We start from the raw sequence: 15404 nt of genomic DNA on the forward strand, positions 1-15404 counted from the left end.
GCGCTGCGTAAAATGGGGATTTAAGGAGGCACAATGAAGTCCGGACGTTATACGCCACGACGTCGAGATAAAAATTTATTCTAGCCTTTAGCGGGAGTTTATTTCCAGTAAACATCGAAAGACATTTTTACGTATACTTTTATCATAAAGTAATATACAAATGCTTGTATACGTTTATTACGACGGATTTTATTTATTCCAATCAGAAAGAGCGCATGCTCTTTAATAAATTGAAATCACTTGGCTTATTTTCAAAGCGTATAATGAAATGGTTATGTACTGTATATCAGAATTTAGATTTCTCGAAAATGTATAAGTGGAAGCATATATATTTATTAGTGCTATATAATAGAGATAAAAATACTTAAATGTTTATAGCTTCTACTGATAACTAATAACACACTTATATATTATGCTTGCTCAATAAATTTAAATTTCTCTCAATAGATTATTTAGCGAAAAAAAAATTCGATGTGTCTATATTGGGGGGATTTCTTTGATTTTTATTATTTATTGTATTTTTTCATCGTAGTTTTAAATTAACCGATTCTCCAACTGATTTTAATTTGACGTTTAGATCTTATTAAAAGAATAAAGGACTAACGTAAATTTCTCTCTTTTCCGTGTTGCAGAAGGCCAGATTGGCGCGTATTAGAATCGCGAAGGCGTCGAGCGGCGCCGCGTTCGTGAACAAAAAGAAGGCAGCGGAGGCGCGTTTGGCTGCTCAGGAGAGCGGACTGCACCTGGAGGAGTTCTACAAGGAGGAGGATATCTTCGAGCTGCAGCATCATCACTTACTTCGTTGCTTGGAGAAGACCACGGTAATTACTAACGCACCTGTCTAGTAACGACTGCATGTTCGCTTTTATACGGGAAGATTCTCCTCATTCGTTAAATCGCTTTGAAAAATCCTTAAAATCCTACCGATAAATTAGCTTTCTTAAACAGGGTACTTTATCTTCTATTTCTCGTTCTGATAATAAAAGAACTTAGGCAATGTTCTTTCTTTTCTTGGATACATTTTAAAGTTAACACTGTAAAGAGAGAGACGCGTAAAAAGAAGAGATTACGATTTTTTAATGAAAAAGATTTTTTTTTTTAAGTATACGTTAGTTTTGATAATAATACAAGCATTGAAAAAGTGTGCAAGTAGAACCTTGCACATTGCTTCCTCATAGTTTTTAAGTGTGCAAGTAGAAACCTGCACATTGTTTTCTTATGGTTTTGAAATGTGCAAGTAGAAACCTTCGCTCACAAAGCTCCTCTATGAGGAAGTTTATATTTTATTCGATGTATAATTATTAGTATTTATTTGTTTTGGCTTCCTCATAGAGGAAGCTTTGTGAGCGAAGGTTTCTACTTGCACATTTCAAAACCATAAAAAAAATTAATACATGTTTTTCATAAATGACGTAGTTAACTCTAATATTTACGTTGTGCGAGAACTTGTGCCGCAAAAATCATAAAAAGTAGAAGGAATGAAGGTAATTTACTCGCAATCACTCTGTTATGTATTTTTAATATTGTTATATTAATATTATGTTTGTAATTTCAGTTCTTTACTGAGCAATCTCAAAATTTCCTAAAAAAACGCCAGGGTAAACCAAAGGATGATGTCGCTAATTGTTTATAAATAAGTCTAAAACGTTATATATAAAGTAAAAATTGGAAAAATTAAAAAAACCGGTTTCCAGAAAATCAGTAACTAAAAACTGTACACATCATGGCACTCCCTAGAAAATTCTACCCTTATTTCATATATATTTATGATAAAAAAAGATATTAAGAAATTCGTGAAAATACGTTTTACTCTTTTTCACCCCGTTAGGGCTTAGAAGTTTGAGCCTAACATATACTCATAAATGTCATCAAGTTTCAATTAGATATTTCTAAAACAAAATTTTATTTATTCAAATTTTGACATTTTAACATTATATTTATTTTTTTTCTTTTTTTGGGGTAAATATTAAATTTTTTTATATTTTTTTCCTGGAATAAATTTTGTACATCATGATCTTTTTATTCGACCCCTATTTCATACTGTCAAGACATTTTTCTTTATATATATAGAACTCTAAATATACACTAAAATATACTATTAATACTAAAATTAGAAAAAATTAAAATTCGGTAAGTTATCGAAAAATTAGAAAAATAAATTTCCATAAAATCGGTAACAAAAAACCATACACATAATGACACTCCTATATTGCTTCCTTATAGTTTTTAAAAATTGAAAGAATTAAAAAAACCGGTTTTCAAAAAGATCGGTAACAAAAACTGTACACATTATGGCGTTCACCGTAAAATTCTACCCCTACTTCATATACAATTCTTTCAGATTCGATCAATTAATTCCCGAAAGATAGAAAAAATTTCAATACCGGCTTCCAAAAAATCGGTAACGAAAAATTATACACTTCATAGCACTCCCCAGAAAATTCTACCCCTGTTTGATCTACAATTCTTTGAAATTCGGTGAATTATTTCCCAAAAAATTAGAAAAATTAGAAAAACCGGTTTCCAGAAAATCGGTAACAAAAAACTATATACATAGTGACACTCCCCGGAAAATTCTACCTCTATTTCATATACTTTTGGTAAAAATTATTTGAAAAAATTTCGATACCAGCTTCCAAAAAATCGGTAATGAAAAATTATAACACTTCATAGCACTCCTCGGAAAATTCTACCCCTGTTTGATCTACAATTCTTTGAAATTCGATGAATTAATTCCCGAAAAATTAGAAAAATTAGAAAAACCGATTTCCAGAAAATCGGTAACACAAAAACTATACACATAGTGACACTTTCCGCAAAATTCTACCTTTATTTCATATACTTTTGGTAAAAATTCAGTTCAGGGGTTTGGGCTGGGCGTTGATGAGTCAGTAAGTCAGACATTAAATCTGCACATCTAAAAAAATTAAAATAAAAAAAAAAACCTTTTTACTGATCATCGCCAAATTCAATACCAACCTTCCTTAAATAATACTCTATCGATTAAAAAAAAAAAACAGCCCAATATCTCAATATTTGCGAAAGTTAGAGCAACCACAGACATTAAATCTGCACATACATACACACATACGGACAGGCGATTTTGATGCGATATTTCGACATTTTAGAACACTCTGAACATATTGGCATCAAAAACTCAAAAACCAATCTCTTCGTTGGTTTCTTCTACCCCTATTTCATATATAAATCACTTAAATTTGGTTGATTAGACCCAACTTTATACGCAATCAAAGGTTCATATACGAAATTCACGAAAACAAAGCTTCCTCTATGAGGAAGCAATATGCTATATCTGTCGTGTTGTTTTTTAGTTAGGATTCTATTAGAATAAACGGCTATAATTAATAGACCGAATAGAAATAATGTTGACAAGTTCAAGTTACATAACTATAGTATACCGGTATGCTCATCGGTATACAATGTCAATTTTATGAAAAAAGAAGAATGACATCGAAGGAGATTAAAGAGAAACTTTAAGATAATATAAAAGCTGCTTGCTATCATTACGAAGAGTTTTTTGACGTTCTTCATAAAGACCGGTGCGACGAAGATGGATTAATTAGCGAAATGATAATTAATCATTTATGAATGCAATGGTTCTCTCGCCGTGAACGATGACAAAAAACTCGTACAAAACGCAAGACTATCTTTGAGCGTCCCCGTCTTTATTCCCGCGCGAAGCGCGCTATAAAGCAACTTGCATTGTCGCGAATGCATCGTCGACACTTCCGTTTCTCGAGCGCCGAGAATTCAATGGGTGCTCCGCCAAGCGAAAATCCGGCAGTCTGTTTCGTAGAGTATTGCGCGCCGAGTGGCGCGGAGTAATTTGAATAAACCCTAGTCTCTCCCTCTGTCTCTCTCGGACGCTCCGTGCTCCGTCTAATTTTAGCCCTGATGAGAGGTTGGTTGCGCGAGCCGAGGGTTGGTGCCTGCCGCGTATACGGAGTGTATAGTCGTTATCGAGCCCGAATACCAGCGGCCAACCCTCGTTTATGGAACTGCTGTTACAGAAACTGTGTTGTTGTGAAATAGTACATGCGGGGTGTCACAGAGATCCCCGGACTTTTCGTGCGAACGCAGATAAGTAAGCCAGACAGCAAAGTTAGATAATAAATGAGACAATAAATATAAAAATAATCTTAATATGTTTTTTAAATTAAAAGAGGAAAATGAAGTATAACTACGTTAGATGAGATAAGATAGGATTTATATAATAAAATAAGAATTTTATGCATTACGAAAAGCATTAGTAAAAAAGAAGATGGAAGCTGTGCAACAGAATTAATATGAAACTTGAATAAATTTTTTAAAGAAAATTCGATTCAGCGTATTCGTAAAAGGATTTGCAGCTGCGAAAAGGGCACCACTTTTCCGATATATCCTATTCAGGTTACATGTATGTGTATGTTTTTGCATAGAAATGCATACAGGCTCATGCGATTAAACCAACCGCGACGTGCGATTTATACGACGTATGTAGTGACAGTGCTGGGGTTTGTATATGTAATATATACGAAAGGGAGAAATTAGTTTATCACGTTGAAAATGAGAAAAGAAGGTTTATGACATACAGGATATATGAATAAGGATTGTGTAGGTCCTAATTTCATATAAAATCTGTTAGCATAAAATGATAGTTAGAAAACTAATTAGTTAAAAATTTATAGTTAAAATTTAAGAAGAATACAGGTAGGCATTTAGATAACAGTAGATAAAAAACTACGCGCAATTTATACTAATTAATTTTGTTTATTTTAGTAGTTTTATCTATAAAATCTAGTTTTCTCATTTGATTTATTTTTCGGCTATTATTTCGTGTAATTTTAACTCGGCAACATTGAAAAAATTAACTTATGATGTGATGTTTATATAGTACAATTTTATTACAAGATTACTGTGTTTACGCGAGCGTTACTTCTATAGTAACTTACGATAATTCCTCCGCGTAAACGGAGATTTGTAATAACTTACGATAATTCACTCGTTTAGGAGTAAATTATCGTAAGTTACTACAGAAGTAACGCTTCGCGTAAACGTAGTATATGCAGAAGATACACATAGCTGAAGGAAAATACAAGACAATTCACAAAGGAAAGAAAGATGAAAGAAATACTAAACTTATCAACTTTCATTTTTTTATCTTATTGTAGAAATGTAGAATTAAACAAGATATCTTTACAATAAAGTTTTGGTAAGAAATCTTTAGTTGCAATAAAATCTGTGGCGGTCTAATCATTTTTTCATTAACGCTTTTAAGCACTTCCTAGGCAGCTAGTTTTGCGCGAAGCTCTCTTATATTGTCTCGTCCTTTGGTTGAAGATATGGAGTTTTCCCTCATGATGGGTTCATGTGATCTGTGTACCTTGATGTTGACAGAACAAAATGATCAAATATATATACACGAGGTAACGTGTAAAGCAGTAGCCACTACTATAACACAAGTTGCAGTAGTACAAACAACTTTGGAAATACAAATTCAGGAACTGACCAAATAGGTCGCAACACTTCGCGTAGATAGGAATAATATATGTGCGTGACGCAGAGGGAGCTTGGCGGAGGGAAGATTTTTGTTTAAAAAACAGAACACGTGGCAGATAAGCGCGCAGAAGATAAAAATATTTAATAAATGATTAATTAACCAAAGATATTAAAGTTAACGTGTAATAAGAAAAAGTGAGCTTTGACAATCAAACGCGGTTAATTGTGCATGAGTTAATGCTAATGTAACATTTAATTACTAATTTAATGCAAATTATAAATTGTATGTTTTGGATCTACTTTGAGCCGTCTTTAGGGACGCGGTGATAGATAAATTAAATAATCTCAAGCTTTCTGACGAGCATAAGGTGCGTATTTAAAAATTGAATGTACAAAGGTATAATTTTCAAGAGGAATAAATTCTGCCAGAAAAATCCTCCCAACGTTCATAGTCTGCAAAATGTTTAGATTAAAAATGCAAATTGGGACCAACCGACAAAGAAAAGTGACATATCCACTCAGCAAATCAAGTCCAGAGAACGTGAGATTGATAAACAGATTGAAATTTGAGAAAGACGACGGAAAATTAGATGATTTTTTAGCGGGTGTGGTTGATATAATCGAAACAATGATACAATTAGAGAACAAATCTGGTTCCAAATAACACTTGGTTTATTCGGCAGTCAGCCATTGACTGAGGTCAAAGACGAAACGTAACTTAGTCTTAGTACGTACGGTAAAAAGCGTTGTAGGTGAAGAGAAAAGAAGAAAAAAGGGGATTTAAATTAATAGCAATAGAGTAATAAAAAATACAGAAATAAAAATTAACCTCCAATATAAATTTAGAGAATAACTAATTGAAATGTTTACAATAAAAGAGTGAACATAATAGGCAAAAAGTTTATAATTTATTTAAAATTGAGACATATGCATGATGTAGATACTTTGTGTCTACATTGTCGGTTAGTCTTAATTTTCATTTCTAGTTTGAATATTTTGCAGACTATGAATGTTGACAGAATTTCCTCTTGAAAATTACACTGTCTTTGTACATTTAATTTTTAAATACTTACCTTACACTCGTCGGAGAGCTTGAGATTATTTATTTTATCCATCATTGCATCGCTAAAGATAGCTTGAAGTAGAGCCGAAACGTTAATAATTTGTATTAAATTATTAATTATATGTTACATAGCACTAATTCACGCATAACTAACCGCGTTTTACTTTCAAAGTTCACTTTTCTTAATTAGCCGTTAATAAAAATATCTGTTATTATTACTGATGATTCAGAACGAAGGCAAAGAAATATTCTAAACCATGTGAATATAAGATAGGAAACCCAAGAGGGCAATCTTAATTGAGCTAGGCTAGCGTTTCGAGTTTTAGATCTCACCGTCTATTCATGACAGACTATAGTTAGTTTTAAAATGAGATTGACATAGGCTCAAATGGTAGTGTATATTCTAAATTGATGCGAGATTGATAACGAGTGGACTTGTATGGACTGTTGCCAATTACCCCACAATCTCCATAGATGTCATATAACTCTGGTTCTTAAATTGTATAGATTAACAGAATTTTAGTTTGTACTAGCTGGTTACCCGGGCTTCGCCCGAGAGTCATTTTTCTTAAAACAACTTCATTTATGTTTCAATATCCTTATTGTGAACAAACATAAGGAGTGTTCATGGATTAAACATGTCGTAACCAATCTTTTTCTACTCGGTCAATTATTTCCAGGAAATTGGAAAAATTTCTGATACCAGTTTCAAAAAAGATCGATAACGAAAAATTATACACTTTATGGCACTCCCCGAGAAATTCTACTTCTGTTTTATATACAATTCTTTAAAATTTGGTCTTTTACTTTTACTTTTACTTTTACTTTTACTTTTTTGGTTTTACTTTTGGTAAAAATTTGGTCGAATAGTTTAAGAGTGTATAAAGAACATACATACATACAGACATTCTATTTTATATATATATATATATATATATGAACAATGTATTACCAAACAATATTCTATTAGTCAAAGTGCCACTGAACACTCAGACAGTACCATGTTCAAAATCGAGACATAAGATGTCTAAAAGATATCTTTTAGAACGTTTAAAAGATGTCTAAAAGGTATCTTTTAGACGTTTTATGTCCCGATTTTGGACATGCATGTTATCTGTAAATACAAACGTTGCATTCTACGATCTCAATGTATGAAAGTAATGCGTGCATCAAAAAAGAATTCATAATCAAGCTGATTCAAGGAATAATGTTAATATAACGCAAAAATACCTACGTATGTGTTAAGATGTTAAGTATATACTGCGTTCACGGAGACCAATCATGCTTGCGCAGTTTTGGAAAAAATGGCGATCAGGTAAGGAGACTTGACTCCTTTTGCTGACTGTAGCTGGATCTGGCCTTCAGCTTGCATCCGTTTGATGGCGTAAAGGGGGCAAAACTGGCGTTCCGTTAGGCGGGATCTGACCAAATGGGACGAAAATATGGTCGTTCTCTCCGTGAACGCAGTATAGTTAAGATGTTCAGTTTCAAAGAAAAATGAAAATTAGGCCAACAAACCTGTCACATAATATCTTATGCAATCAAGGATCGGAAAGTGGGAATCATCATGATCGGAATAGCCTTCGAAAATGTCATCAGTTACCCAATCGTCATGTTGTATAATTTCATTTAATTTATCTCTAATTTTCCGTAGAAATTTAGCGCTTTGTGCTTCAGATTTTTGTCCGTAACTAGCCTTCAGGTCTTTGAGAAAACGAGAATGTGTGGTGTCAGTTGATCAGTAACGGTGCAGTTTCCAAATTTCGGAGGTTTTATAATGCTGTACATTGCTAACAGTTTGTAGAGCTGCAAGAATGTTGGGCAGTTTGGGTGATCATTGCACCCTGCAGCTTGGCGAACGGTACCGAAAAATTTCTAGAACGAATCGTAAGGACGCATATAATATTGATCAAAAACATGTGATTTTTTGGTTACAAAAGTCACTGTAAATAGAAAGTACCTCCAAGTTATCCTGGTTTAACTTTCCCGTTAATAGATACTGGAAATTATATTTTTCAATAATTAAGATAACGGCACATGTCCATTGATGATTGTAGGGTTAATCGTAATCCTTTTGAAGTCTCTTGTGTGAGGTATTTATATGGAATTATGTCACCTTTTTAGACAGCTGTCTCTTACTCATTCAATCACTCGACGAATCTTGCAATACCTGAAAATACGTGGAACAAACTTACGTTAGTGACAAATCGTCATAAACTGCTGTATCTTTTCCAATAAATCCCTGTTTTCTTCTAGTCTTGCCTTGAATGCTTTGTATGATGCCAATAATAATTTTTTTATCTTCCTGGGATTAAATCCTTCATATTTGCTAATCTTTACCACAAACTGGATAAAGCGCAAACTACTCTCATAAGTTTGAGTAGGATTTAAAGTGGAGAAAATGGGCTTTGCATCAGCATCAGAAAATCCATCAGCAAAAAGAGCTGTAATTTGAGAAGGATAGTCAAGGTCACTAGTTATAGCAACTACTCGTCTGAATATTCCTTCAGCCGTTTTGTTCTACGCTTAGGTTTAGTCCTATTGATTTCTGGTGGTGTCTTGTAATACTAACAATTTTTTCAAGATTTTCTTGCTCCTTAGTTAATGTCTCCAAACAAACTGGTAAAGACTGGTAATGAAACTTCTCTTGTAACAGTGGTCTTAGAGTTAACTATATAAGAATCAAAAGTCTGTGTTGAAGAATTTCTTACAGTTTTTGAATCTACAATCAAGGGTCTAGGAACTGGTATAAGATCTATAGATTTTAAATATTTTAGATTCTTTGACTCAGGATATTGAGTAGTTTTATTCCTTCTGCAGTTCTGGGTGTAGGTTATTTCCGACGAATTTGAACGGGGAATAACCGGCGCATATCCCTGATGGACAATCTGCTTTAGATAATTTTGTTGGATAGGCGGTTGAATTTGCATTTGACTCGCCTCCGGTTGTATTGGCTAAAAATGCTGTTTGAATTGCACAGGTTTGTAGTCTTGATTTTGAAACGCTTGCTGAAAGTTCTGTTTTTCTCGATATCTTTGATGCACGATCTGCTCTAGATAATTCTGTTGCATAAGCGGTTGAATTTGCTCTTGACTCGCCTCCGGTTGTATTGGCTGAAAATGGTAGACACTTACAGGTGATTTCAGGAGCAATCAAATCATACGACCTCTCACTCTCTGATGTCATGACGAAAATCAATTTTTTGATATACTACTTTGATTGTGTCCGTCAATGTGTGATTCAATTTTTTCTTTTTTTTATTTTATACTTAATTAATTCTCTTTTGTACCTTGGTCTGGATATTTATTAAGTATCTGATAAATCATCAGATGTTGACAGATTATGCTTTTTCAGTTTTTTAAGACTACATAGTAAAGATTTAATCGTCTATTGTGCTTTTTTATTTTTGTAGGTACTAACATATAACTGTTTTTTCAACTTTTTTATTTCTCCTTTATAATGATTCCGCACGTCAATTTGATTGGTTCAAAAATTCTTTTCGGAGAAACACTTGTGGAACGATGTACTATTTCAACAGAATTGTGGACTTTATTGTTTGCAATAGGTTCATCAATAGGTTCATATTTAATTTCTATTATGCTAGTACCTATAATTAAAATTAAATATTGTTTATTTTTGGATAATTTTTTTAACATTATATTAATTAGATAAAATCATTAGTGCTTACCAACTTCGTCACTGTAGATATTTGTCTCTGATGTTCCTTCTCTTATATTCTTATCTTGTATCATATATTTTGGTGCTATCAATATTTCCGTATTATGAATACTTTCTTTATTAATTGCAGCTTTTTCTTTAATCAATTAAGAAATTAAACTATTAGATATCATAAATATTATACAATAAATATATTATGTTTATTATTCATTATACATACAGTTGGAACAGAATCTGCATACAATATCCGAGGATTATGTGATTCATAATTTTGTTCATTGAAATGGTCAGAACAAACAGCTGCTGATTTTGGCGGCTTATAATTCTTTAAATTTAATGCCTCAAGCCACTTCTCTCTTTTATCAGTATCTCTATAGAAAAACTAAAAATAATAAATATATTTATTAAATATATTTATTATTTTATATATAATAACATTTTATCATCCCAATTATGGAGCAATACACTTAAACTTATTATAAGGTTATATATAACATATGTAACTCATATGTTACTTACACGTGAAATAAAATCTTGTATTTCTTTTTTTTTCCAATCGTTCATAGTTTTTCTTGTTAGTACGATTTTTACAGCCGCTTGCAACGCAAAAACTCATTGTTTTTCTCCGGAACAATAAGTCACCTAACAATAACAGTATATATACATGAGCCGAACGTAGCTGAAACCGTTCGAAGTATAAAGACTGGATCTTCTAACTCTTCCCCACCAACCTTACATTCCCCTCCAACGATAACTTTTTCAAAAACAATTTTGTTCAAACGTTTCGTAATGGTTCTTTACGGTTATGAAACTATATATATACGTTCAAAAAACGTATATGAAACTAATATGTGCTACCTGGGTCTATTGTAACGGCCTTTAAAAATGCCATCTCAAAATCCGACATTACATTTTTTGGGGCCACCCCGGGAATAGCATCTTTTAGAACCCGCAACAGAGTTTGATATGTTCTCTTGCGTCGATTAGGGCATAACGCATATACAAGAGGCACAATTTTGCCATTCACCTCCCCATGTATGGTGTACGGTTGATCGAATATTTCTGACATTACTTTAAAAGTACCATCACAATATCATATGTCACATCCTCGTAAAACCTGCAGATTATCCTCCGTAGCAAATATAAGCAGTCTGTTGTTAATATCTCCAGAGTCAAATAACAAGAATTCAATGCTTTTCAATGTCTTTTGAAATTGATCTGGTATTACGTACAATAAGTCCTTCTTGGGATTAGGCGGTAAAGGATTGTTTCTTTGACGGATTCCTCGGTCCAGTCCGACTCAATGACTCAGCACTTGGTAATTGTGCAGCAACAGGAGACGACACTGTACCTATAACACGGACGCTACTAACGACGATGATGCTTCCTTGCTTGTCACCGCCTTCTTCCGTAATTTTGCAACAACGCGTTTTGTCTCAACTGCTGCAGCGTTAGGAGTGTGAGTTGTGTGCTCAGTTTGATGGAAAATAATGCCTATATTAAGCGATAAAAAAAAGAGGAATCAATGACAAATATTTGATTCTGCTATTAAGTACATTAATTTACGTACCATCTTGTAACTCCGACGACGTATGGCAAATCCCCCGACATCCATTTTTATAATGTACACACCGCCAAATAACTTTTTTATTTGATCCCTCCCCATACTTGTAGTATAGTTGACCATTAGCAGTCAATATTTTCTTGTCTTTATTGCTATTTATAAATCTATTGTAAGCGGTGTAGTGTACCAGCACTTAAAACAGACTGTTATTCGGTGATATTGCTGACGATGAGTATGCGTATAAACACAACCCGAGTCGAAATTTTTCTCCTATTTTCGACCTCATCTAACACCTACTTTCGACCAAAATGTTCGACTTAATACCTACTTTGATACTTTTAAGCAGTTACATCACCTTATTTTGAACCTCTTCAACCTCTGGCTCCTATTTAGAATCTGACAATTCTGTTTGAATTAAGAAATTATACTCTTACTTTAATGTTCCTAACGTTTTCTTAATCTGTTTTGATGTTAACTTATATATAAAACTGTTATTTTTATTTAGTTTTTTTTTATTATTATAGGTTTATTATATTTTTGATTAAATATTATACAATATATGATTATTAAATGTTTACAATAACGGTTCTCTCTATTTATTAATTTAATCAAAAATAGTAAATACAAAATTAGAAGGAATTTTATTATGTTAATAATAGTTATATTATTGATAACTGAAACAAATAATTTTATATATGACGTATAAATGATTATTTATATAAAATTGTATTTTTCTATATTATTTTTTCCCTCTTTCTCTCTTTTTTCTCTTTATTTATTAAAATAAATAATTTAAAATAAAATTAGTAGAATGTGTGTGTATGTATGAGTACGCATGCGTATATGTGCAACTAAAGGTAGGAAATTTTAAATATATGCAAAACTATTACGAAACATCTTTATTTTTATTATTACTTCTTATAATTACTTATCTTCATATATTTAAATATTAATAAATTTACGATAATTGAATATGGACCGGCATTTATTTATTCAAGCTCTTGTTGGTTGACAGGAATACCCACATACATTTGGTTATTAATATTCATAAGAACACAAATTGTTGTAATATTGTTTACAGGAATTAGTACAATATTATTTGACAAATGGCATTTGTGTAGAAAAGTGTTGCTATCATACATAAAATTGTTTCCTTGAACTATTAATATATTATCTGTCACAATTTTTTCCATTACAACATAATGGTTTCCATTACATCTACACGGCTTTCTTACACAATTACAATTAGTTATTTTAATAAAATACAAAATTGATCCTAATTGTAATCGACTATCATTTATATATTGAACAATATAAGAATGACTTTGCAAATCTCTTTGATACATTTTCGATACATATAATTTTCTATTTTTCAATAAACAAAAATACTTATAAAATACAACATTTAGGAAGATGCTAAGATTATGTAATCAATTAATAAGTTCATTTGGTATTGGTTGCACATTTTGATATGTACCAACAGTGAAACAGTTTTCAGAAATTTGTTCAAGAATTTTTACCTGCTTTTTCCGACTTAAACAAAATTCTCGTATAGGGCCTTCAGGTAACTGATCCATTAATCGTATCATTTTGTTACATCGATCATGAGATCTAGCTATTTGTGTAGCAATATGGCCTGTTCCGTGTACTAATTTTAGTAATTGACCATTTATATTTTCTTATTCAAAACATGAAAATGTCCATAATGGTCCAAGTCTTCTTACACAATCCGGTAAATGAAGTAATTTGTTTAAGATTGCTTAAACGTTTAACGATAGCGAAGTCGAAAATAGTCAGCACGGCAATTGCGAGCAACGAGACTTGAGCAATATCGCCGTGACTTTCGACGGGACGTTTAAATGAGTAAACAGTGGAGACAAAGCATTCCTTGTTCGCTTTGTTTCCTCTGTTTATAATTATCGATCGCTCATCTCTCGGGGACTTCTCTCGGTTAAGCGTGTATCGAAAAGCCTCGAATTTGCGAGAAGCCCCCGAGAGCTTAAAGAGACACGCGCTCTTGGCGACGGGAACAGTCGCTCTCAGCTTCCCGAGTTGCCGCTGTCAATATCGAGTTGCTTGCTCCTGTTTTCGCGTACGCTTAATAGATAGAGTTGCTCGCTCGTTCGCTTGCTTTATTCGCACTGCCTGCATCGGCGCTTGCTTGCGCTTTCGCGACGCGATATCTACCATCGTTATAACTGCGATACAGTTTGTGAATAGTGTATATAGAAAATAAACTGTGCTTGTCCGTCAATTCTGCTCTTTGCCTGTCTCTTCCTACGCGGTTCGTGTCCTCGCTCGCGCGCTCAGTCCGCTTCCGAACATAATTGATGTACATTAATTGAACAGAACTTTAAACCATATAAAGTTTTAAATTGTCTAAAATTTGTTTCAATTGGATAAATATTTTCTTTATTTAAAAAATATTAACTGAATATTAAAAAAAATACTTTATAAGGGCTATTGGAGAAAACATTAATTAAAATTTAGTACATTTTTCTGTCAGTGTAGGAGGGTTTTAAGAGGTTTTACCGATAACTTTTTTTTTAAGCCTCAAAATGGAAAACAGTTCGTTTATTGCTTATTTTAGGCACAAAGTAGGAGCTAAGTACAATACAATTCTTATATAAATAGAACCTATCAAAATCCTCCAGAATCTTTAGATGTGAAAAATAAGAGGTCGAAAGAAGGAGTAAAATTTTGACTCGGGAATACAAAGCAATTAGTTAACGGCTCCGAATAACAACATATGCAAACAACAAATAATGCCACACAGAATTTAAAATACAGTATTACTGGATTTTTGGATGGAGAGATTTTTTCCGGGGAGATTTTTCCGGGGAAGATTTTCTCCGGAGGAGATTGTTCCCGGGGGAGATTTTTGGATGAGGAGATTTTTTCCGGAGAGATTTTCCCGGGAGTTTATTTTCGAGGAGGATTTTTCCGGGGAGATTACTTCCTAGAAGATCAAGAGACGATCAAGTTTTTTAAAATCATAACTTGCAGATGTAAATGTAATTTTGTCATTATGAATCCATTCAATGAAATCCTACAAAATTATGTGTTTTATGAAATGAAATGATATATGCTGATAAATATCGGTGTGATTTCTATTAAAAATATGCATTTTGTTAAAAATTTTGGTATAACAAATCTTTTACACAAGAAACAAAAAAAATTGTTTTGTACGCTTAAAAAGCGATTTCTTCTTTGAGAACACAAGCAAAAATTAAAAGTTGCTTACCTGCAGCGAAATCGGGGGAATATTATAGTTTATAACGTGTTCTGTCTGTCCATATTCTGAAAAGTATGGACACAAAAGCGCGGCAAAATACTGACTCTTGTCGATCAACTAATTAACATGTTTAGTTGCTCGTATTGGACTAAATATTTTTTGGGATTAACAAGTTTTTTTTCAGTGCTTACATAAAAACACTTAAATACAACAACGAATAATTTTTTAACAACAACAGATAGCATTTTTTATGAAACTTAAAAGACTTAAGTGAACGTCTATCATCTCTTTATAATTTTATATCATCATTCATTTCAATGCGCAACAGTCCGAGTCGGACCTAGGTCTTCCCCAAGTCATGTGCT

General features: G+C 32.8%; 1 protein-coding gene across 9 annotated transcripts in view; it reads left to right on the forward strand.

The window, feature by feature from the left end:
* Positions 1-15404, forward strand: part of Shal (potassium voltage-gated channel protein Shal) — a 222411-nt gene that overhangs the window by 129175 nt on the left and 77832 nt on the right. For all 9 annotated transcript variants that reach the window (XM_077405680.1, XM_077405679.1, XM_077405676.1 and 6 more), the window contains exon 3: positions 633-821. In XM_077405680.1, coding sequence (XP_077261806.1) covers positions 633-821 — 189 coding nt within the window. The remainder of the gene's footprint in view (positions 1-632; positions 822-15404) is intronic.

This window comes from Temnothorax americanus, unplaced genomic scaffold (genome assembly GCF_048541705.1).
Source record: "Temnothorax americanus isolate GAGA-0224 unplaced genomic scaffold, ASM4854170v1 Scaffold2, whole genome shotgun sequence".
Lineage (NCBI taxonomy): Eukaryota > Metazoa > Arthropoda > Insecta > Hymenoptera > Formicidae > Temnothorax > Temnothorax americanus.